Below are 22830 nucleotides of genomic sequence, written 5' to 3' on the forward strand. Positions count from 1 at the left end.
AATGATGTTTGGACTTTTCCTAGTAATTACTTTTATTGTTTATAGAAATTTATAATTCTATTCCACATAAATCAATATCTATTTTTTAATAACCATACCAAATTACTTAAGACACACACTCAGTAGCTTAAATTCTGCCACAGTTACACAAACTCAACTTAGAAAAATGAAGTATAATATACCCAAAACATACCTGTGTATAATGAGTACACACAGGACCGGAACATCTGAATGGACAATATGGTTTGCATTCATGTTCATATGGGTAGCTAAAGTCTCTCACTTCATCATACCACGCTTGTACATGAAATGTTGGGGGCCTGTATCTATTTGAAAGACAATAACCACCAAGAGTAAGTAAAGTTGGAGAAAATGTAAAACCAAATATTGTAAAATAGATTGATAAAGTTTGGTAGAGAGATATTCTTGTGTAAGTTATTAATGTTAAATACTTATGCCCATTACATTACTAAAATGTCAATGATTTAAACAAAAAAGTCTAAAATACTGCTGGTCATTCTGCTATGACATTTGTTTTTCTATTTGTGTTGGTGTGATCATTTGTTTTCCTTTTAGGCTCTAACCCTTAGAAAATTTTCAGTGCTGAATTAGTAAATATTTCAAGCATTTATATTATCAAAAACAAAAAAAGTTACACTTTACACTACCTTCCCCAGTGTGCTCCCAAGTTCTGTCCAATTGATGGAAGCAAGCTTGCAGGTCCATGTTCCCACAAACAAGTTTCCGCCCAGGATTCTGCAGATCTTTCCAGCTCTACATCCCATGTCTATAGTTTAAAAGAAAAACCAAATACAGATACAAACAGATAATGTATATGTAGAGTTTGGACATTTCTTCAGAATATAGTATGCTTCAGCTCAGTTTCTTCTGTTCTTACTGCTTCACAAAGTCAACATCTTAGTCTGGGTTCTCACCATCTCTCACCTAGATTTTTCCGCTAGTCTCCTTACTAGTCTCCTTATACCCATCTCTTATCCCTCCAGCTGCCCCATAAGTGTTTAGAATTACCTAAGTGAGCAGAAATACACATAGGTGATTGCTTTGTCCAAACACATCCAACAAATTCCCATATACATGAAGTCCAAGATCCTTGGTTCCACTGTTCCTTATCATAAAACATGCTGTTCCTTGCTCTTGTTGGCATTGTTTCCTCTGTCTAAAACAACCTTCTCTCAGTTATTTGTCACACAGACCCCTATTTTTTTTTTCACAGCCCAGCTTTAGATAATACATTTTAGACACCTTTCCATTTCTCTCAGATATAGGCTATTCCCTCCTTGGGGCTCTTAAAACTTTGTAATACTTCTTCATTTAGCAGCTATTACAATGCAATGTTAGTACTTGTCTATATATCTGTCTCTTTCACAAAACTATGAGTTCTTGGAGGCAGTCATTTAATTCTTGCCGGTATCTTTGGCCTACTTTTTGTGTTTTGCGTCTATCATACAGACAAGGTGATTAATAAATACTTATTGAGTATGCAAATGATGAATGAATCTGATTCCTATAAATATACATACGCATTTTTATATACAATATTCAATGAGGGTGATTAATTTGTACTTTTAAAATAATTTACAGAGAAATATTTAAAATTACAAAATTATTACTGAAATTATTCTGTATGTCCTAGGTTTAATGTTCAATTTGTTAATCTGAAAAATAGGCAGTGTAGTAGCAAGTGTGTTTGTAAAAACATAGAATTAGGCAGAGCTGGGTTCAGTCTTGGCACAATCACAGAACTCTGTGCATATTCAGAGGATAGGAAAATAGTCCTGGAACTGGAATATGAGGACACACCCTAAAGTGATAGCAATGAGGCTGGAGAAGAGCAGACAGACTGAAACCATGTTTCAGAATTTAAATTCCTAGAAATTGACGTATGACTGTAGGTAGGTCGTGAGGAGAAAAAGAAAAAAGATGAAGACGATGAAGGTTACCAAACTGGGACAAAGAAAATACAGAAAGAGAAATAGATTGTTGCCATGGAAATGTGTTTAATGTATCTCGATGCAAATTTCCAGGGTGCCGTGTGAGATGTCTGTGATACATGCAGCATGTGTGCCAAAGAGACAGTAGAAATAGATGACTGGGGTTCTGGGGAAAGAAATCTGTGATGAAGATATGAATTTTGACGTTATTCACCCAGAGATAACTTTCTTCAGGAAGATGATATAGAATGAGAAGAATGAAAAAGAAAATTCTGAGATTATCAACCTTAAAAGGGAGAAAAAACAATGAATTAGTAAAATAAACCAGGGAAAATGGGATCAGAAAGATAAAGGGAAAACTGTAAGAGGATTAAATTATAGAAGCAACGGGCAAGGATTCCAGGTGTAGAGAGCAGGGAAACAAGATCAAATGCCACAGAGAAGCCCAGAAAGACAAGAGCTGATAAGTGCTAATTCATGATCAAGAGCGATTTCAGATCAATGCAAGGGAGAAAATCAGAACACATGGGCACATGCTTGACTGGAAGGAGAAGGTAGAGAAGGCAAGTGTGCTGTTACTTTGTTAATACTTCAGAAAGGAAGAAGAGAGATGTGCAGAAGAAGAAGAAGAAGAAGAAGAGGTGGAGGAGGAGGAGGAGGAGGAGGAAGAAAAATGCCAGGTTCTAGGGAGAATTTGTTTGCTTCCTTTGATTTTTAAGGGGTGGAAGAAATCTAGTCATGACTGTAAACCAAAGGAAAGCACACTAGGGAAAAAGAAGCACCCATAACTAACTAACTAACTAAATAAATAAATAAATAAATAAATAAATAACTAAATAAATAAAATAACGGCTTAAAGCCATTGTAGTGATTTTAAAACACTCTTCCCCACAAGGTGGAGTTGAATTCCCTCCCCCTCCCTTCAATTGGAGCTGGAGAGTAACTACATTCTACATAGAATGACACTATGAGACTTCTCAGGCTAGGTTATGAAATACAGCCTCTATTCAGTCAGTTCTTTCTCTCTTAAAACACACATCTTGGGGCGGCCAAGGTGGCACAGTCAGTTAAACATTCGACTCTTGGTCAGGGTTGTGATCTCAGGGTTGTGAGATCCAGCCCCAGACTCCACGCTTAGTGTGGAGTCTGCTTGGGTTTCTCTCTCCCTCTCCCTCTGCCCCTCCACACACATCTTGACAAACCTGAGCCAAGAAATTAGAGTCTGACTGCTCTGAAGAGGTAGCTGGCAAAATACTGTAGAGAGATCACACAAAGAGCAAGAGATGCAGGAGGAGTTTGGTTGTTTGGGTTTTCCTAGCCCCGGCATGAGGCTGTTAGTTTGCAGGTCCAGGTCACTGCAAACAAACATGTGAGAGACCCAGAGTATGAACCACCCAGCTGAGCCCTTAAAAGAGACCATAGGACCCTTATTCAAGGCCAATCTACTCTTGTTTTATACATGATTGTACAACCTCAGATATTGGTTGTTCTGAGGAAATTGAAGATGGATACTTTTTAAAGAGGATAAACAACCAGCTCTAAATTCACAAATTCACAAATACGTTATACTGCAAAAGTCTGTTTACGTATCTGTTGTATAAAAATTGAAATAAAATCTAAAACGTATCATTCAAATGCTTTAGGCTAAGTTTTCTTAGTTGCAAAATGAGAAACAGAAGATAACTCAGGTCCCTTCAAGGACTAAAAAATTTAATTATTAAGTATGTACTATGGATAAGCTGTTTTTTGTGGCATGGCAAGTTTTCTATATAATGCACTAATAATAAGGGGGGAAGCATATCAAATGAACTACAGAGATGCTAAAAGAGAGACACATTATTTTAATATAAGAACTGAAGCAGAGAAGCATGCAATTAAAATTTCTATTAATACTTAACAAATATTAATTAGTGATAGTTTTTAAAGTAATTATTTAAAGAATGTAATCAAGCATAGATGTTTAGATAAAGTTCAATAATACAAATCAAGAGGACTCCTTAAAAAACTTAATGAAAATACAGCTGTCCTAGAAGAAATATTATTGTGAAAACAGCATGGAATGTATATTTTTATGCACAACATTATATTACATGTTTTAAGACCACCAATAAGTCATACCCATCCCATTTAAATGTAAGTTAGTCTCTACACATTTCTATTTAAGTTCAGGTTTGTAAATAAAATCAGGATGGCCTGACAGACTTTTTTTTTCCTCTCTAAACTATTCACCCAGCACTAATTTAAAGCCAAACCACACTTAAAATAACCATTTCTTTATAAAATGGGTACTTGAGGTGTGTAGAAATGAAAACCACCCTATTTTCCAATTACATCTGTAAGTTGTTCCTTCTTAGACCACAGTGAAGTGTTCAATGAAGTTTTGTTACTAAGAGAAACATTTAGAATACTACTAAATTCTTTGTCTCCAATGATAGTTTTAAAGCCAGCTCAACAAGGAGGCTTTATTATTTCCTCTGTGTGTGTGTGTAACTGTAGGATAAATCCTAAATGTTAACAAAGGAGTTTCAAAAGTAAGCCTAGAAATACAAAGTAATTTTGGTACTAAAATATTACAGTGATAGAAAATGGAAAGTATGTAGCTATCTAGACACATACAGAAAATTCCATTGACTGCTATCCTCTGCGAAACATGAGTGAACATATGCAATTCAAATTCCTACCAGAATACCTGCAATCCTGCTCTAATGATAGGTGATGACAGCTGGAAATCACTCAAGGATGCAGTTTTTCACAGAGTTAATATTGGTAGGTTACCAGTAAGTTCCATCACTGTACATTAGGCAAAATTGTCATTAGTGATATTACTTTTCCTTTCTCTTTGATACTGAGAATCGTTTTGTCTCTTAAAAATGATTAAGTATTTTCAGATATATCTTCTTGACCACAGTAAATTTACAACTCTTTCCAGATTCATAAAATTTAGAAATTCATGTCCTGGGAATTGTATCATGATAATTAGTCTACCAAAGAGAATACCTTAGGTGACTCTGAAGTAAAGTAGCTTTATAGAGTTAGAGTCACCAATAAAGAAAATATATAAATGAGTAAAGACATTTTAAACTGACCAGTTTTAAATGCTCTGACACCTTTAAATGCACAAAGAAATTATTGACTAGAAACTCACATAATTTCATAATTGTTAAATGTCATTCTAATTAGGAAGAAATAGGATTGTAAGATTTTCTAACATTTTACAAAATTCTACCTAAGTGGATGAAGCTATGGTCTTTTCAAAGACATTCTGAGAAAAAAGTCTTTAAATAGAGAAGATAAACTTTTTCAAAAACAACTGAAAAATATAATCAATGTTGCAATATCTAACAAATGAAAAGAATATCTAAATAATATAGAAATAATGTACTAATTCATTATTACTTTTTGCAAAATTCATACAGTTTTAATGGATTTCCAAGATAAATGCCAAAGACAAAATTGGTCTTTGACTATCATACTATTAGGTAGCATAATCAAATGACAAACATCAGTTCATGATACAATTTGTGATTTAATATGGACTTTCAAAATCTTCATTGCTTTCTGACAAGTAACAATATTATATAAACACAGTGGTTTGAAAAGGCAATTATGTTGAAAGTCCAGTCTAGGCTAGAAGTTCTGGTCTACTTCCTACCATTGAAAACTAGAAATAGCTTGATGAAATTATTTTTAAAAATGATCTTAGCATTTGCAATAAATTTTGACAAAGGGGATTTCGCAAACATTCTTGTTTTGAGACACATATATCTGCATACCTAACTTCGAAAACCACCCTTATATCTCCAAACCTACCTCAGTCCTGAGCAGTCAATGGCTGTCAGAAATAATAATAGCATATAGCTCTCAATGGTATTGAAAACACCCTTTCCCTAGTGCTGCAAGTAAGGTCATTAGTCATAAATTTTCCTCTCATTTTCTTGTATAGGCAGGGTAAAAATAAGCTTGCATTTGTTCAAAGTACTTCAGTGGGTAATTAAAATATATGATACACCCTGGAAGAGTTTTCTTTCTTATTTAAATTATGGACTTTCAAATTTGTCTATTGATTATGTCAAGTTTGGTTTCTGTTTCCTTATCCGTGACAATAGGAAGCTAGAATAAGTCTCTTCAATTTCTTTCAGCTTTAAAATTCTATTATTTTGCACTTGTAGTCTCTTATAGAATGTTCTGTGTTGTTTACTGAACCCCATAAGAACTTACAAACTGCAAAATGATCTTTCTGATGACAATTAAGGGGATTTCTAACTAAGAAGCAAAGTCTGTTTTGTGATTAAAGATTGGTAGAGGACTTGAATAGGCATTTTTCTAAATAAGAGGTACAGATGGGCAACAGAAACATGAAAAGATGCTCAACATCACTAACCACCAGGAAATGCATATTGAAATAATGAGATATCACTCACACCAATCAGAATGGTTAGCATTAAAAAAGAAAGAAAGAAAGAACAAGTGTTGGAGAGAATGTGGAAAAAAAGGAACCCTCCTGCACTGATGGTGGGAATACAAATTGGTGCAACCACTGTGAAAAACAATCATGAGTTTCCTCAAAAAAACAAAAATAAAAATACCATACAATCCAATAATTCCACTACTGAGTATTTAACCAAAGAAAACAAAAACACGAATTCAAAAAGATATATCTACCCCTATGTTCACTGCAGCATTATTTACGATATTCAAGATATGGAAGCAACCCAAGTGTCTATCAATAAATGAATAAAGAAAATATGTTATTAGAATACAATGGAATATTACTCAGCCATAAAAAAGAATGAGATCTTGCCATTTGCAATAACACAGATGAACCTAGAGGATATTACACTAAGTGAAACAATTCAGTCAAATAAAGAAAAATACCATATGATTTCACTTATCTGTCGAATCTAAACAAACAGAAACAGAAACCGACTCAAATGCAGAGAACAAACTGGTGGTTGCCAGAGGGGAGGGAGGTAAGGGGAGGGGGATGGGTAAAGTAGTTGAAAGGGATTAAGAGATATAAACTTCCAGTTATAAATAAAGAAGTTACAGAGATGAAAAGTACAGCATAGAGAATGCAGTTAATAAAACTATAATAACATTGTGTAGTAACAGATGGTAACTATACTTATCATAGTGAGCACTGCCTAACATATAGAATTGTAGAATGGCTATGTGTACCTGAAAATAATATAACACTGTATTCCAACTACACTTAAATTTTAAAAAAATAGAATTAAAGTTGTATTGTGACTTACAAGATTGCAAAACCAAAAAGGTTTCAGATCTTCCAATTATGAGTCTAGAGAAGAGCTCAAATGTTACTGAATCATCTCTATTAAAGAAAGTTTCAATATTGTCCAAAACAGATAAACTGAAACTTAATTGAATATGACAAGAATATATTCTCAGTAAGAAGTTAAAACCAGGCTCCCTTCAGCTTAATCCCAAAAACACAATGGTAAAACATTTGAAATAAGACATAGACTTCTACATGTAACTTTTCTGCACAGCCAAAAGGAACAGGATTTTTCAGCTAGCTAACACATTTTTGTAAAATGGATTTATGGATTTCCAAGATATAATGTACGTGTAATGTCCATGTAACTTTTCTGCACAGCTAAAAGGAACAAGGATTTTTAGCCAGCTCATGAATGTAGAAGTTGCTAAAGAAAACCAAAGACATAAAGAATTATGTCTTTCTAAATACCACTTATAAAAGATAATTCTTGCTGTGCCATCACTTCCGGAGAAACAGGTTTGTAAATTATCCATCATGTGTCAAAACTAAATGCCTCCCCAAATCACTGTTGTGTCCTCCTATTTGAATCAGAAAGTACAATCCAAAAATCTTATAGGGTAAGTTGTCAACGTGATCCTCTCAACAGCAATAACCTGATCTTCAAAAAAGAATCTGTTATTCTATGCAAGTCACACATTTGACAGTTCACAAGATTTCAGATTTAAATTCCAAGTATAATGCCTCATTATAAATTTTTTAAGCCACGTTTTTTGCTCCCTGTTGGTGGTATTCTTCAGAATTACAATGAATAAAGTAACATCAGTGAAACAAGTAAATATGCAAGATAATCAATGCCGAAAGAATGTATAATTTTTTTGTGATAAAGTCATCTGGTATAAAAAGCACTATGGAAATCTGCAATGACACATTCCTTACAAACTCGGAAATTACCGCAGGTGTTTAACTACTGTGCTTCATCTGTCTTGAAAAGACTTTGTAGTGACAGGGAAAATGTACAAGGCTCGGATTTCAAAGGGAACACCTGTGTTACTGGGCACAGAGGCCAGGTACTGAGAAGGTAGCATTACCTCCGGGCAATGCACTTCTGATCTCCTGGAAGTTACAGAGATATGAGCAGATGTGGCAGTACTTTACTTAAAACACTTTAAAACAAGGCCTTAAAACCTTAAAAAAGTAGCAACCTGTAATTTAGGGAATTGCCTCTTCATTTCCTTAAAATTGAAATATTTTTGAAATGGAAATTTAATGTGTGGATAAACACACAAGATGATTTCAGTAAACCCGTAGTTTCAATACAGAGATACTGAATGCATGACACAGGGAAGATTGCTGCTGTGAGACAGAAGAGCCATTAATTCAACACAATCCTTACACAGAAATGTCTGCTGATTCATTTCATCTCACTGCCAGTGCCCTCCCCAGTCTGGCCATAACTTAACTAGCTCACTTATATCCCACCTCTACCCACAGGGACCCTCAACAGCTGACTCTCTGAAAGTTTAAAGGGTTTATGAATCACCAGATCTTTTTTAAAATGCAGATTCTGGGGGCACCTGAGTGACTCAGTCAGTTAAGCAGGTGACTCTTGATTCTGGCTCAGGTCATGATTTTGGGGTCCTGGGATCGAGCCCTACACAGAGCTTCTTGCTCAGTGGGGAGTCTGCTTGAAGATTCTCTCTCCCTCTCCCTCTGCCTCTAGCCCCCACCCCAGGAGTACACACTCTAAAATAAATAAATAAATCTTTTTTTTTTTTATGCAGATTCTAATTTGGCGGGTTAGGAGACAAGTCTAAACTATAATATTTCTAAGACCTGGTGCTAGGACCATACGCTGAATAATCACACTTAGAGTTGCAAGGTTCTAGCACCTGTATAGTTTCTTAGACAACTGAAACCATTAGAGATTTTCCCCAAAAGGAACTGTCCTTTTTCTGCTCTCCTACTTAGTTACTTAAACTTTATCCTTTCACCAAAGTCCTGTTGACAATCTTTCTCCTTTTGGAAATCATTCCAACTACAATATTCCATTTATCACACTCTTCTCTGAACCTTCTTAAACATGTAAGTTACCAATTACTATATATTCCCCTTGATCTGTCTCCATTTTTTGGGTCTTAATTCCCAAACTAGAATTCAAAATAAAAATTGTATCTCACTCTTTTTTGGTGTTTTCCGTGGCTCCTAATATAAAACATGGCAGGATATATATGGCCAGTATGTACTCATCAGTTATCTCCTGTCTCACAGCTGGCCTGGAAATGAGCAATAATTTTGATTGAAGACACAGGACCTAAGTTCTCTGCCTCAAACATACGTGTGTGATATAAACTCAGATGGAAGGGTATTCATCAAGTACCTATGCTAAACAGAAGGTAAACCTCTAAAAATCTGAACTTGGATTATTTTTGTAAATGTCATATCTTTGTATTAACTTTGTGATTAATCCAAGGCAATGATGCTTTCATTATTTTTATTGTCATTTAAGAGAGGAGTAGTTAATAATTTTCAAGACTATGTTCTAGATGTTTGAGAAGACTTCAGTATTTAGGGAAATCCTTTAGTAACTGGACCAGTACCATCTATTAGGTCTTTAAGTCTCCATTTATAGCACTGGATCAATTAATAAGAATTAACACCTGTGTTTTAATTTATTTATAGCTCATAAAGTTTAGATAGATGCAAGATTGATCATTAAGTCAAGCCTAGAAAAATATATGATAGGAAAGACAAACTCTCATAATAAATCACTCTATAGTATCTACTTATGTATTAGTTTATATTTTATATTCCAATAGTTCAATATAACTTGGGCTTTGAAAGTAAATAAAATATTAATTGTTTTAATTTATTGTACTTAGGGATGCTTTTCTAGTTTTCAGAAAGAAAGAGATGGGTTAACAATGAAAAACTCTTCTTAGGCAAATTAGTAAAAGAAAAAGTTGATGGACACATAGAAACCAAAACTTATAATTTAACACCGTAACTTCAATTTAAACCAAACGCTAATACCAGAAACATTTACATGATTATGTTTACATAGTTTTAATGAAACTGCTATAGTAAGTTGCTCATTGTTCCTATAGTGAAAATTCTGTGTTAACTTTTCACTAAGAATTCCTATCTCAAGAATGATCAGTTGTTTTGCTTCCCAGCAGTGAATAGGAGCTATGTAAACATGGTTTACTGTTTTCCTTGGCTGCTAGGAAACTCAAAGCTACTTTAATAACCACAGCAATCAGGTTTTTAGGTGTCCTTTAGAACTAGGGCTTTAGCTTTTTCTTCTTCAATAATTAAACAATGACTAAGAGGATGATTTTAAGAAATATGTTTTTCAAAAGTCCTTATTTGAAAATCTGAGAAAGAATATTGTGTTACGTATTCTTCATTTGTTTCCACAAAGCAATTCTCTATGTCCCAAAGGGCTCAATCCTACATACTAAGTTACTTCAGGCTCTCTTGGCCCCTGGATTGCAATTGGATTTGGCTAATGGGAGACACAAACAGGAAATCCGAGGATGTGAGGTGAATTTAAGTCTGCATTACCTCCTCACCAACCCTCTGCCTCACTGTGATGGTGGCAGTGTCCTGTCACACAGCCCTACTTCCAGACAATAGTCCTCACCAGGCTGTGACATCACCATTCAAGTTTGGAAGCCACCCATCCCTTATGGCTCACTTTAGTTCTGTCCACAACTCTGCATATAGACCCTCTTTTTTTTCTGGTGAATTTTGTTATTGTGGCATTTGTTTCCTGCTAAAAAAATAATATTTGAGAATAAAAATATCTCACAGAATTTATATTAGCAAACTGTCTAACATATGACCTGATACCTATTAGATCTTAATAAATGTTCTCATATTCCCTCATTCCTTTAAGAATCTGCTTAATTTGCTGTGATTTGCATAGGCTTTTAATGGAACATTGCTGATATTCATATGACTAAGGAAAAAATTCAAATCCAAGATATTGAATGATTGAAAAACAAGATAATCAATCATTGCCACCTAAAGTCCCAAAGGAAAAGTAAAGAATCCCCTTACAATTCAAATTTAACACTATTAATTATACAAAGTTCAGAGTAAGTTATTCCTAGCTTTGCTTTGAGTCTATTGACAATCAACTTTCAAACCTAAACACTTTTGTTCCTATTAAATATCTAAGATGATATTTCCACTGAAGCTTAGGTAAGTTTAGGTAAGATGACATATACATATATGTCATACATATATATATATATACATATATATACATATATATACATATATCATATCATACATATATGATACACACAAATACATACAGGAATAATTTAAAAAGTGTTCACAAACCTCAAGTTTAGAAATCCATTGTAATAATTTCCACTTACAGAAATCAAATGGATACTGCCAAATTATGTCAAAGTAAATTTCTTTCGTTTTTTAGATATGAATAGAAAGATGAGTAGTGTTACACTGCTCCAGTCTGTCTGAATTGCACTTGAACAAGGTTCTTTTCATTATACTTAGGAAAAATATTTCGCCAAATATCTCCATATAGAGGCTTGGATCAGTTTGCTTTTTTAATTCAATAAGCCAACATATAGTACAACATTAGTTTCAGATGTAGTGTTCAATGATTCATCAGTGTGTATAACACCCAGCGCTCATCACACCACGTGCCCTCTTTAATGCCCATCACCCAGTTACCCCATCCCCCACCCACCTCTTCCACAACCCTCAGTTTTTACAGATCGTGGCTGCCAAGTCCTTGCCTTCAAATCAACTGTACGCATATTCTCATATCAACCCCTTTACTTTTTTTTTTTTTTTAAGATTTTATTTATTTATTCGACAGAGATAGAGACAGCCAGCGAGAGAGGGAACACAAGCAGGGGGAGTGGGAGATGAAGAAGCAGGCTCATAGTGGAGGAGCCTGATGTGGGCTTGATCCCATAACGCCGGGATCACGCCCTGAGCCAAAGGCAAACGCTTTAACCACTGTGCCACCAGGCGCCCCTCAACCCCTTTACTAAGAAGGTTCTCATCATCCAAATGTTCTCTTCCAGACTCCCCACCACACAATGACTATAACTTCTTCCAAATACTATTTCAAAATGTACTTCTAAGAAACCTTTCATGATTACTACTTTATTCTGAAATTCTTTAAGATTTATATGCACTTTAAAATATATTAATTTGTACTTATTACCACATTGTGATTTACATCTCAAAATCAGTGGCCTGGCAAAAGTTTTCTCATTCTGCTCCCTGTATCTCCTGAGTATCCCTACTTGCTGAGGGGTCTAGACATCCTCACTTCATGAGACAGAGTTGTCCGTAAACAAATGTAACTCTCAAAGTCACTGAAATCTAGTGCCAATTAGTCACCTGTCATACTTATGAAAGAATGATTTTACCTAACCAAAATGCAACTGCACTTACAATTATAAAATAAAGTACAAAATAAACACAATACTTCATTAAAAAGAATGTTTTTGCAATTTTTAAGAGCATTTGCTTGTCAGAACAGAATTAATCAAATCCTTTTGCATTCTACCCATTTAAAACTGTTGTTGAAACCTAATCATCTTTTCATTTTTCATTTATTCATTCCATTTTTTCCTGTTCCAACTAGCATGAACTGAGCATGCAGTATCTGTCAGCCACTCAGCTGGGGAATGCAAAACTTACTAAAGCACAGGCCCTTCCCATAAAGTAACGGGAGGTTAGAGAAAGAGACAGGATGCAAATGCCAGGGGCAGAAGCAGATATGAAATGCTATGGGAGCCAGAGAAGAACTCTGTATGGAAGGGTTTAGACAAAAGCAGATTCTTAAGGAAGAGGAGAAATTCATTAGCGAGAAAACCAGGAGCACATAAGGCATTCTAACATGGGCAAAGGTGATCAAGCTTGGCAAGATCTGTACAGCATCAAAAAACCCAAGGTGTATGGAATCATGACATAGATGCTTCATGAGACAGTGATGCTTTTTATTTGTTTAGTTCTCCGTGTTCACAGAACTTCTGGTCAACAGACCTCTCCGCTCTCTCTTTCTAGGCAGGAGTTCTGATGCTTTTACTCCCTGTCAATCCAGAGCCCTGCCCCGCCCCTCCCCCTAATACTTCTAGGGCTTTGGTTTCCCTTCTCTGGACAACATCTGATCTCATGATAGACAATCAATCATTAAATATTTCAGATATGGATGTACCATGTCTTGAGGAAATATAAGATTCAGTTTTAGGTTCTACTCCCAGGACCTTCATGGGATTGCCCCCTTCACAGAATTCCTTTATATTGTCTGATGTACAGCCACATACATGGGAAAGTCTATGAACAGAAACTCTCATGCTCATTCCTGGGTCTTATCTAACAGCTCATTATCCTTTTATCTAGTTGCCCCTCCATATTTGCCCAATTTGAAATTCTACTTCCTCCCTCCTCACTCATATGCCCTTTATTGTTTATCTTATCACTGACTGCACTTCTCTTGTCATTATCTCACAGAACTGTGCCATTAGCTAATTTTAAGATGCCATTTTCCATTACTCCTCCAATTAGACTGATTTAAATATTAGGCATTGGGGGATTTTACTGTGCAAATGCCTTCATCTTTTTGGTTTCTAAGTACTTCTTGAAAGAGAGTGAAAAGGAGTTTCTGTTGTCCCGCATTAGAAGTTACAGCTGCTATCTTACTAAAAGGAAAAAGTGAATGTAATAGTCAAGGAGGGGAAAAAGAATCTGAATTCCAGAGTCAAAAAGAAAGAATCTGAATTCCAGAGTCAATGTTTCATGTCCTTCAGGGAGCCTAGAGTCTATTCAAACTGGGGTTCCCCTATGGTGCTGCCCCATCACCTGGGAGCTTGCAGAATATCGAGGCCCCCGCAGACTTACTGAATCAAAATCTGTATTTTAACAAGATTCCCAGGGGAGTCATATGCACATTAAAGTTTGAGAAGTGCTGGATTAAAGCACCCTATTCCCAAAATCATACCTAACGGCTTTTCTAATGAAAACACTTGCCATCCTTAATTTCCTGATGATTGATTTCAAAATGTTCTTTGTTAAAAACTTAAAATATAAAGCAGCATGACCTACTAAATAATGTCCATATTCATATTTTGCTTTTGACATTGATGAGCTGCCAATATAGAAAATATGCTGCCATTTCTCCAATAAATTAGGTGTAAGTAGTTGACTGAACCACACCTTATTGATTCTGTTAACTACTTAAAAGAAAAAAAGTAAGGTTCACCAGATCATGGTTCCAGATTCTTATCTTTGGTAAGTTTTAGTAGCCCACTATTCCAAGTCACATATTTGGACTGCTCCCATAATTTCATTTTTGGAATCCCCATACAACTATCTGTATTTAGCATTCAGTTTGCAATCTGAACCCCAAACATACTGTCTCATCTGTATCTGTACTTGATCAGTATTATGTAGCACCTGAATATTTCAAAACTCAAACCCCACTAACATGCCTTTAATCACCTCTTTCTCATCTCCAGAACTTGTCTAGTCAAATGTCTTCAAAGGTCAAGCAGATGACATCATATAAAGTGGCTGAAAAAGAGTAATGTGACCTATGGCAAGTCAGAGCAAGAATCATTACTTTAAATCTCCCTGTTTTTTGGAAACATCTTGACAGACTATATAGTAAACCTTCTCTATATCTATTGGATTTTTAAACATAAAGCATTATGAATGAAATGAGCTGAAAACATCTCAAAACATCCCATGCATTTGATTCCACACAGATTGTTATGCAGTATGTCCATAATTACCATCTCGTAATGTCCTATCTTCACACCCTCATTCCTGCCCTCTCAATCTCTGCTGATGATCTTACTTTATAATTTCACTGGGAAAAAACAGAAGCATCTGCATGAAAATTTTCTTCTCTCTTCTTCATCGAATACACCAAACTGTCTGCTTCTGAACCTACAGCCACAGTCTTTCCTATTACAATAAATGAAGTGACTCTGTAGTCATATTTTCTCCCTCCCATTGCCAAGTGCTTTCTCAACTTCTTCATTCTTATTAACCTACAAACATACTCTTTTGAAAAAATGAAAAAAGGCCCATATTCCCCTGTAGCAATAGGTAGTTTCCTTTCTCTGATTTCCTTCACAGCAGCATCACCTTAAAGAGTTACTTGAGGTAACTTCTCTACTACCTCTCCTCCCATTCTTTTCTTCCCACTTCGGTAAGACTTCCGGTCAGACCCCACCATTGAAATTACTCTTATCAAGGTCACCAATAACCTCCATGTTAACAAAACCATTGTTGGCTTTTCTTCTTTATTTTACTCAGCCTCTCAACAATACTGAAACACTGACTTCTCCCTTGTTGAACTCTCTTGTGGCTTCTGGGACATCAGTCTACCCTGTCTTTTTTTCCAATCTTGTTGACCACTTTTTCTCAGCTTTCTCTGTTAGTTGCTCCTCTCTGTTCAGTCTCTACATATTGTGGCACCACAGGGCTAAGCCAAGGCATTCAACTCCTGTCCATAAAAATCTTCTCCTTGGATGATTTTGTTCAGTCAGTTAAGATGATTCCTAATAACACCTACATAATTTCCACATTTTTATCTCAAGTCCCACCTCCCCATTAACCATTAAAACCCAGATGAAGATGGCATTTGGCATCACAATGAAGCTTGGCCAAAAAGGAACTCCTGATTTCATCCTCACCTACTCCTTTCTGCTTCTCAGAAAATGCTTCAACTATCCACCAATGTGCTTAAGTAAAACCTATGAACATCCCAGATTTCTCCCTATCCTTCACCCTTCACATTAAAGTTATCAACCATACCTTCACCAATGTCATCAAATCATATCTTGAAACCACATATCTCTCTCCATCTTTACCACTATTACCCTGATCCCAGTCCCTATTCTCTCACACCCAGAATATAGCAATGGCTTCCTAACTGTCTCTCTGCTTTCAGCCTTAGCTCTTCTTCAGACCACTCTCCATAATGTAGTCAGAATAATTTTTGAAATGGAAACTGACCAGGTTAATCCCTTACAAGAAATTTTCCAATGGATTTCCATTTCACTCAGCATAAAATCCAAATTTCTTCTCACCTATAACCCAAAAGGACTTCTGGCCCAGGCTTTTAAGTCTACCTCATTTTCTAACACTTCCCTCATTACTGAATAAAGTTCAGTCACACTAGCCTTCTTTGTGACCCCTGAAAACCCCCACTTCATTTCTGACTTAGAGACTTTGTGTCCAGTATTCCCTTTGCCCAGATCTCTGTATTTTTGTTTAGCTGATTCCGTCTTGCAACTTAGCTCTCAGCTCAAGAGCCACCAACTCAGAGAAGACTTCCCCAACTACCCAACAGGATTAGCTCCATCTCTATCCTTCTCTATCATCTCATTCTCCTTATTTTCCTTAACTTGTTGAACTTTTTATACACTGACATATTCTCCAGCATCAAGAACAGTGCCTGCCATAAAAATGCTCAATCAGTATTTGTTGACTTAAATGCTTTCACAAACACAAGTTTATCAACAACAAATTGGTTTAATCAATTATAAAAGCTTTTCTGTAACTTCTTAAAATTTTGAAGGCAACAGATATATAGGAAAATAAGGAAAGGGTTACTTAGACATACTGTAATACCTGAACCAGACAATTTATTACCACTTGAATGTCTTCTTCCAATGAACTAGATATTATATATATGTATGTATTGTACATAATAATGTATAGGACATATATGTCAGTTTTATAAATATTTGGCTTTAATTGAATTAGTAAATCATTAAAAATATGAGAATTTAAATTTTAAATTACGTATAATTATTTGGTTGTTAAATTCCTAAAAGGACTGTGTAAGAGGACACAGCTGAACAATAGCAAAGAATGTTCTTGAACTAAATGTCACTCAATTATGAATTTTAAATTATTATAAATGATTATTTTGTTTTTAATGAAGTTATTCGGTAAAGGTAAAAAAAATAATTACTCAAAGAAATTGCATTTTCCTATTGACCATCATTATAAATGTGGGATATGTTCCCTAATTGAGTTACATCTTCTAAAACTAAGTTGAAAAATTTTGGTTAGAAAACAGTCAAGAGTGCAGATACCACCTGGTCCATAGAAAATGAAACACACATGTTTAATGAATGAGTGAATGAAGGTGCATGCTCATTTGTTTCACCCCATTCTGCCCAGTACCCTTAGACCACTATGACTTTACCCAAACTGGTTTACCAGACCTTCAATGTGACCTCCATATTGTTAAATTCAAGGCTCCTCATTTTACTTAATCTTTAAAAGCGACATCTAACAGAGCTGATCATCATTTCTGCCTTTATTCATTTAGCTTCTAGGACAGCATGCTCCCAGGTTTTTAATTGTTGTTATTGTTGTTTTTTCTTAATTTTCAATTCCCTTTGCTGTTTCTCCCCCACCTCCCTACCTCTACACAGTAAAGTGTGTCAAGGGCTCAAACACCTCTATGTATACTCACTTCCTTGATGATCTCCTCTCTCTTCATGGCTTTAGATACCATCTAAATGCTGATAACTGCTAATTTTATGTTCCAGATGAGACTACACCACATTTGTCTAATTGCATACTTGACAAATTCACTTGTATATTTAAGCTAAATCTTAAGTTTAATCTGTCCAAAATTGAGCTTTAGTTTTCTCTACCAAAAGTTGATCTATCTACATTCTTCCCTATCTTAAAAATATGGTAACGCCAATACTTCTAGTTCCTCAGGCAAAACCTATACAGCCATATACCACATCCAAAATCTGTTAACTCCAAAATGAAATAAAATCCTAATTATACATCCCATGGTAAAGAAACTGGTGATTACTGGACAAGAACTGGGCCACTGTCCTGTTCTGCTTCTCATGCTAACAGTCTCATTCTCTGTTGTTAATGGAGGAAGTAAGAGAGTAGATTGGCTTTTTGGGAGAGGAGAGAAAATCACGTGGGAAAACAGCAGGCATCCTTATCCTGGCAAGTGAGGAGGCAGAGGTTTGTTTTACCTCCTCTAATCTCTTGGAATTTGGTTGACAAAATGGGTATCAAGTAACTGGGGGACTTCTGGGATCTCTGTAACAATTCACGAAGCCACTCCAAGTTGAAAGATACAGAATCTTCCCCATTGATCTTTAAACTAGAATAGAAACACCGTCCATTTTCAAATAACTGCAGCAAGGAATTGAGTGGATTTAGATCTTGCATCAGATGCAGAAACTCCCAGCCTACCAGATGCCCGGTTCACCAAGGCAATTTCATTAATCTTGCAACAAGGCTTCCTTGAATTTTTCAAGATTGATGTTATGATTACAAAGCGTTTAGTGTGTATTCACACTCTTGCCACTTCTCACCACCATCATGGCTACCAGTCATCAGTGTTAGATGGATTATTGCAATAGCTTTGCCTCCCTGCTCCCACTTTTGCCCCACCTCACACCACCAAACTTCTGTTCTCAACAAAGCCAGATGATTCTGTGTAAGTACTAAATCATGCTATTCCTCTGTTCAAACAATTCAAGTGGTTTCTTATTACTCAGACTGACAGTGAGTTTCTACAACAATCTAAATCTGTCCTTCTCAGTTAAATCTCTGATCCCATTTTCTACATTACTTCCCACCCTGGCTCTGTGTCAACCACATGGGCCCTTTGCTGAGTATGGTGATTGAGGGTCTTCACACCTATTCCAGGCAAGGAAGAATGTTTGCTGTGTTTACTTCTGGGTCCTAGGGGTGCCTGCCATATAGTAAACCTCTAATACCTTCTGAATGAAGGAATAAATAACAATAACAATTTCAAATTTTGTGGCATTTTCTGGCTTTGAGTGCTCCATTCTCCTCCTAAAACTATTTCTCTGCTCTTTGCTTTCTAAGACCCCAGATTTGCTGTTTACATTTAAGGAGGTATCTTTAATCTCCCAGAACTCCAGGGTAATAACTAAATTATATAAAACTGGACTATGTCACTTTTTTCCTATGGGTATTGCCATTGACAATGCAACTTCTGAAAAAAAATAGATTGATTTTAAGTGCCATCATCTTTAAAAAACAATAATTATCTATTCAAATTAAGGTTTTGTAAATATTTTAATTGTGTTGACCAAGATACTGAGAACCAAATACAACTTCATTATATCTAAAAAATATTAAGATAAAATGCTTTAGGAAAATTAAATAAGCTATTTTAAACACAGAATAGAAAACCTTAATAACGTTAAATAATGATAATATTCTTTGAACCAACAAAGATATTTCATATACCTTAAATGAATGAAGATTATATTGTATATCAATAAAAGATACAAACATTTAATTTTTGAAAATTGCCAGGCAGGCACCAACATACAGAGAGAAAACTACTGCTTTTGGAATCAAGACTTGTAACAAAACCTTCATTGATGTGAATTCCTGCCACTTTTAGCAAAATAAAAAATGTGCAAACATGGAGCTTTGGGTAAATGAGTTATGAGGCCATCATTTCACTACCTGCATTTATTCTGGATACATGTAACAGGTGGCAAATAATGTCAGAAGATATAGATTTATGAGAGTAAACAGAGCAACTCACAAGATAAAGATAACTCTTTCAGGTTTGGATTCAGACTACAGACAGAAATAGGGCAGATCCCAGACTAGCTTCACCCTGTTTAGCAAACTAGGTTGTCTCATGTCCAGTTTCTATGATTATCTGCCACACTAAAGTACAGGAAAAAAACAAGACCAATAACAACTTGACGTCCCATGTTAAACATGGCCTTAGAAAAAATCTAAGTGACAAACTGGAATCAAGTTATTGCAACATGCACCATGGACCAAAAGTACCACTGGTTGTTTGGCTCAGAGCCTCTGGTTGCCTAGCAAAAGGAGAGGCATCCAGATGTATTTTGTTCTACATTTGGAAAAGTGCTATGCCAAGGTTCTGCCCATAGTTTTGCCCGTATGTGAAGTGAGAACAAGCAGGCATAGCCACCAACCCTCCCAGCAGAGTGTCTGTCAACAGTTCCCTAAAAGACATGGAAATAGTTATAATAGCGGAAAATGGCTTATATAACTGGCCATGTGTCCTTTTTTAGGTAAAGTGTTCTGGCTGCTAAACACATTGTAGACTTAGGTACACTTTGCATCACAGTGAACTACTTGGGATTTCAGTCACTCTATAGTGTTTTAGGGGCTCTATGTTAAAAATTTGTAGCAAGAGGTAAATACACATTAATGCATTTTAGTATTTGAATTCCAGAACGTTTGAATATATTTATTATTATCTCAGTAGCTCCATATTACAGGATAATTTTCAATGTAACATCAATATTTTAAATATTGAATTATTTGAAACATTTATTCCTTCATCTCTAGCATCTCCAATTTTTATGTCAGTATCTCTAGTGTTGTTGATATCCTACTTTCCAGAATTTTTAATTCCTCTTTCTTACCTGTCCTCACATTTACCTCATATATAACCTCTTCTATCTTTCCACCCATCCCTTTGTTCAACACATATTTGTTGAACTACCAACAATATTCAATCAACAAATATTTACTGAGTACTTCTATGCATCAGGCACAGGGTTATAAACATTAATAAGGTATGATGATTACCCATCCAGAAATTTAAAGTGTTGGAAAGGAAAACAGACATGTAACTATTTAATTGCAACAAAACCGTTATACTTTCAATAGGTTTGAATAAAATACCTTAGGAGTACAGAAGTAGTAGGGCAGAGGAATGGGTGCACCAGAGAAAACCTTGCAGAAAGACAACATTTGAGCTTAATCTTGAATAAGAGATTATGAGGAGGAGACAGAAAGCACAGACATTCTGGGCACAGAAGAAACTGATGAGCAAAGAGGCAAAGAGACATGAAGAAGGACAACCACCTTTACGAACAGTGAAAAATAGTGAAAATAGTTCAGTGTGAATACAGATATGGATATACACAAGGGAGTTGAGGGCCACGGGCAGAATTGACAGCATGTGCCTCCTTTAATTAATCAAGGTGGGCTTCACCTTGTGAGCATCCAGCAGTCAACAGAAGTTTTGCACAGCTGAGTAACCACCACAGATTTGTTTGAGGAAAAAGACAGATTTAGTAACAACGAGGAAGGCGGACTAAAGTGAAAAATAAAGTAGGAACAGACTGGTACAGTCTGCTGGGTGAGAAGCTGTGGTACCAATCCTGAGGTGAGATAATGAGCAAAGGTTAGGATAAAATGGAAGAGATGGATTCAAAAGACATTTCTGAGACAGAATCTACAGAATTTGGCAAGTAACTGTGTATTTATGTTTGTGTGTGTATGTCATGTGTAAGTGGGAAGAATGAGAGCATGGTAAAAGTTGGGGGCATGGGGCCAATTTTCTGTTTTGCAGGGTGTTTTGTTTTGTTTTGCTTTGCTTACAGAAGACTGAGCAGATGTTGATGAGATCCACTAAGAATCCCGGAAAAGAAGTAGGATCACGGGCAACGGTGGAGGGAAAAAGGTAAGGCAGTTCATTTTCTTTTCAGACATCTTAAGCTTGAAGTAACTGTGGAGTAATACCACATGGGGATGACCCAGCAGTCTGTGGGAAATATGAAAATGAAGCTCAAAGAGACGACTGTTACATGGAGATATACACTAGCTATGGACTATACACCATCAATATACGGATGGTATTTAAAGTCAAAGGAATAGATAACGTCCTATAGGAAGGGAGAAGGCCAAAAGGAAAAACCTAAGAAACAAAGTTTTACAAGACGAGCCGGAAACAAGAGCATGTTGATGAAATAACCAAAAAAATAAAACAACTAAATGATAAGGTGAAAGAAAACCCATGGAAAGGAAAGGCCTGAAAAAAAGAGAGTATGTGCAACAGTATCCAATATCTTATCTCCTTTCAGCTTGTGGTTTTATTCTCTGTATCAATTTTACCATTAAGAAAAACAGTACCCAGAATGGTTGCTGACTGTCAGAGTTCACATACCCATAAGCAGCTGAGGCAAATGTGAACCTGCGGCTATCGGGAGCCAAAGCTAGTAGTTTTTCCTTTAAGAATCCATTGCCTCTTTCAGTAACAGTTTCCTTTGGTGACCTAAGAGCTGTGGTTTCTCAACTTACCCTAAATTAAATATGGATAATCTCTCTCTTTAAAGTGTTTATCTGAAGTAAAAATTGGTAGGACTTCTTCATTTATGAGCTTTCAGATGGAAAGCCAATCAGGGAGCCTTTCCAAGCATCACTGGTTTCAGTAATCAATAATTCATTTCTCCCCTTCCTGATTCTGCCCCAGGTCATGCTTGTTTCAACCTCTTCATCCAGAAGTTTTCCTGGAAACAGGACTTGTCTGTTTCTCTTCCTCTAGTTGAGATATGCCCTCCACTTTTTGCCACAATTCAGGATACTGACTACCTTCCAGGAACACCATAAACCCCATCTTCCCCACTGATTAACTCTCACCATTAGGAATATTCCATTATTCTGTGCTCCCTTGGCATTATTTACACACTTTAGCAGAGAATTTTATGTCCTTGTTTACTTGAATATTTTCAAATGTGTCTATTCTTCCTTCTCAATCAGCCTATAAGCTCTTCAAGGGACAATGTGGTGTTCCAGAGCCAATTTTTAACCCTATTAGTTAAATGAGGATAAAAGTAG

The 22830-nt window shown here is 35.9% G+C and overlaps 1 protein-coding gene across 1 annotated transcript in view; it reads right to left on the reverse strand.

Annotated features, from left to right (window-relative positions):
• Window positions 1–22830, reverse strand: part of CRISPLD1 (cysteine rich secretory protein LCCL domain containing 1) — a 44374-nt gene that overhangs the window by 17193 nt on the left and 4351 nt on the right. The window contains exons 3-4 of the mRNA XM_045810143.2: window positions 669–787; window positions 194–326 (exon numbers count right to left, since the gene is read on the reverse strand). Of these exons, the coding sequence (XP_045666099.2) occupies window positions 194–326; window positions 669–787 (252 nt within the window). The remainder of the gene's footprint in view (window positions 1–193; window positions 327–668; window positions 788–22830) is intronic.

The sequence above is a fragment of the Ursus americanus genome, chromosome 9, assembly GCF_024610735.1.
Source record: "Ursus americanus isolate L20-20 chromosome 9, mUrsAme1.1.p, whole genome shotgun sequence".
Lineage (NCBI taxonomy): Eukaryota > Metazoa > Chordata > Mammalia > Carnivora > Ursidae > Ursus > Ursus americanus.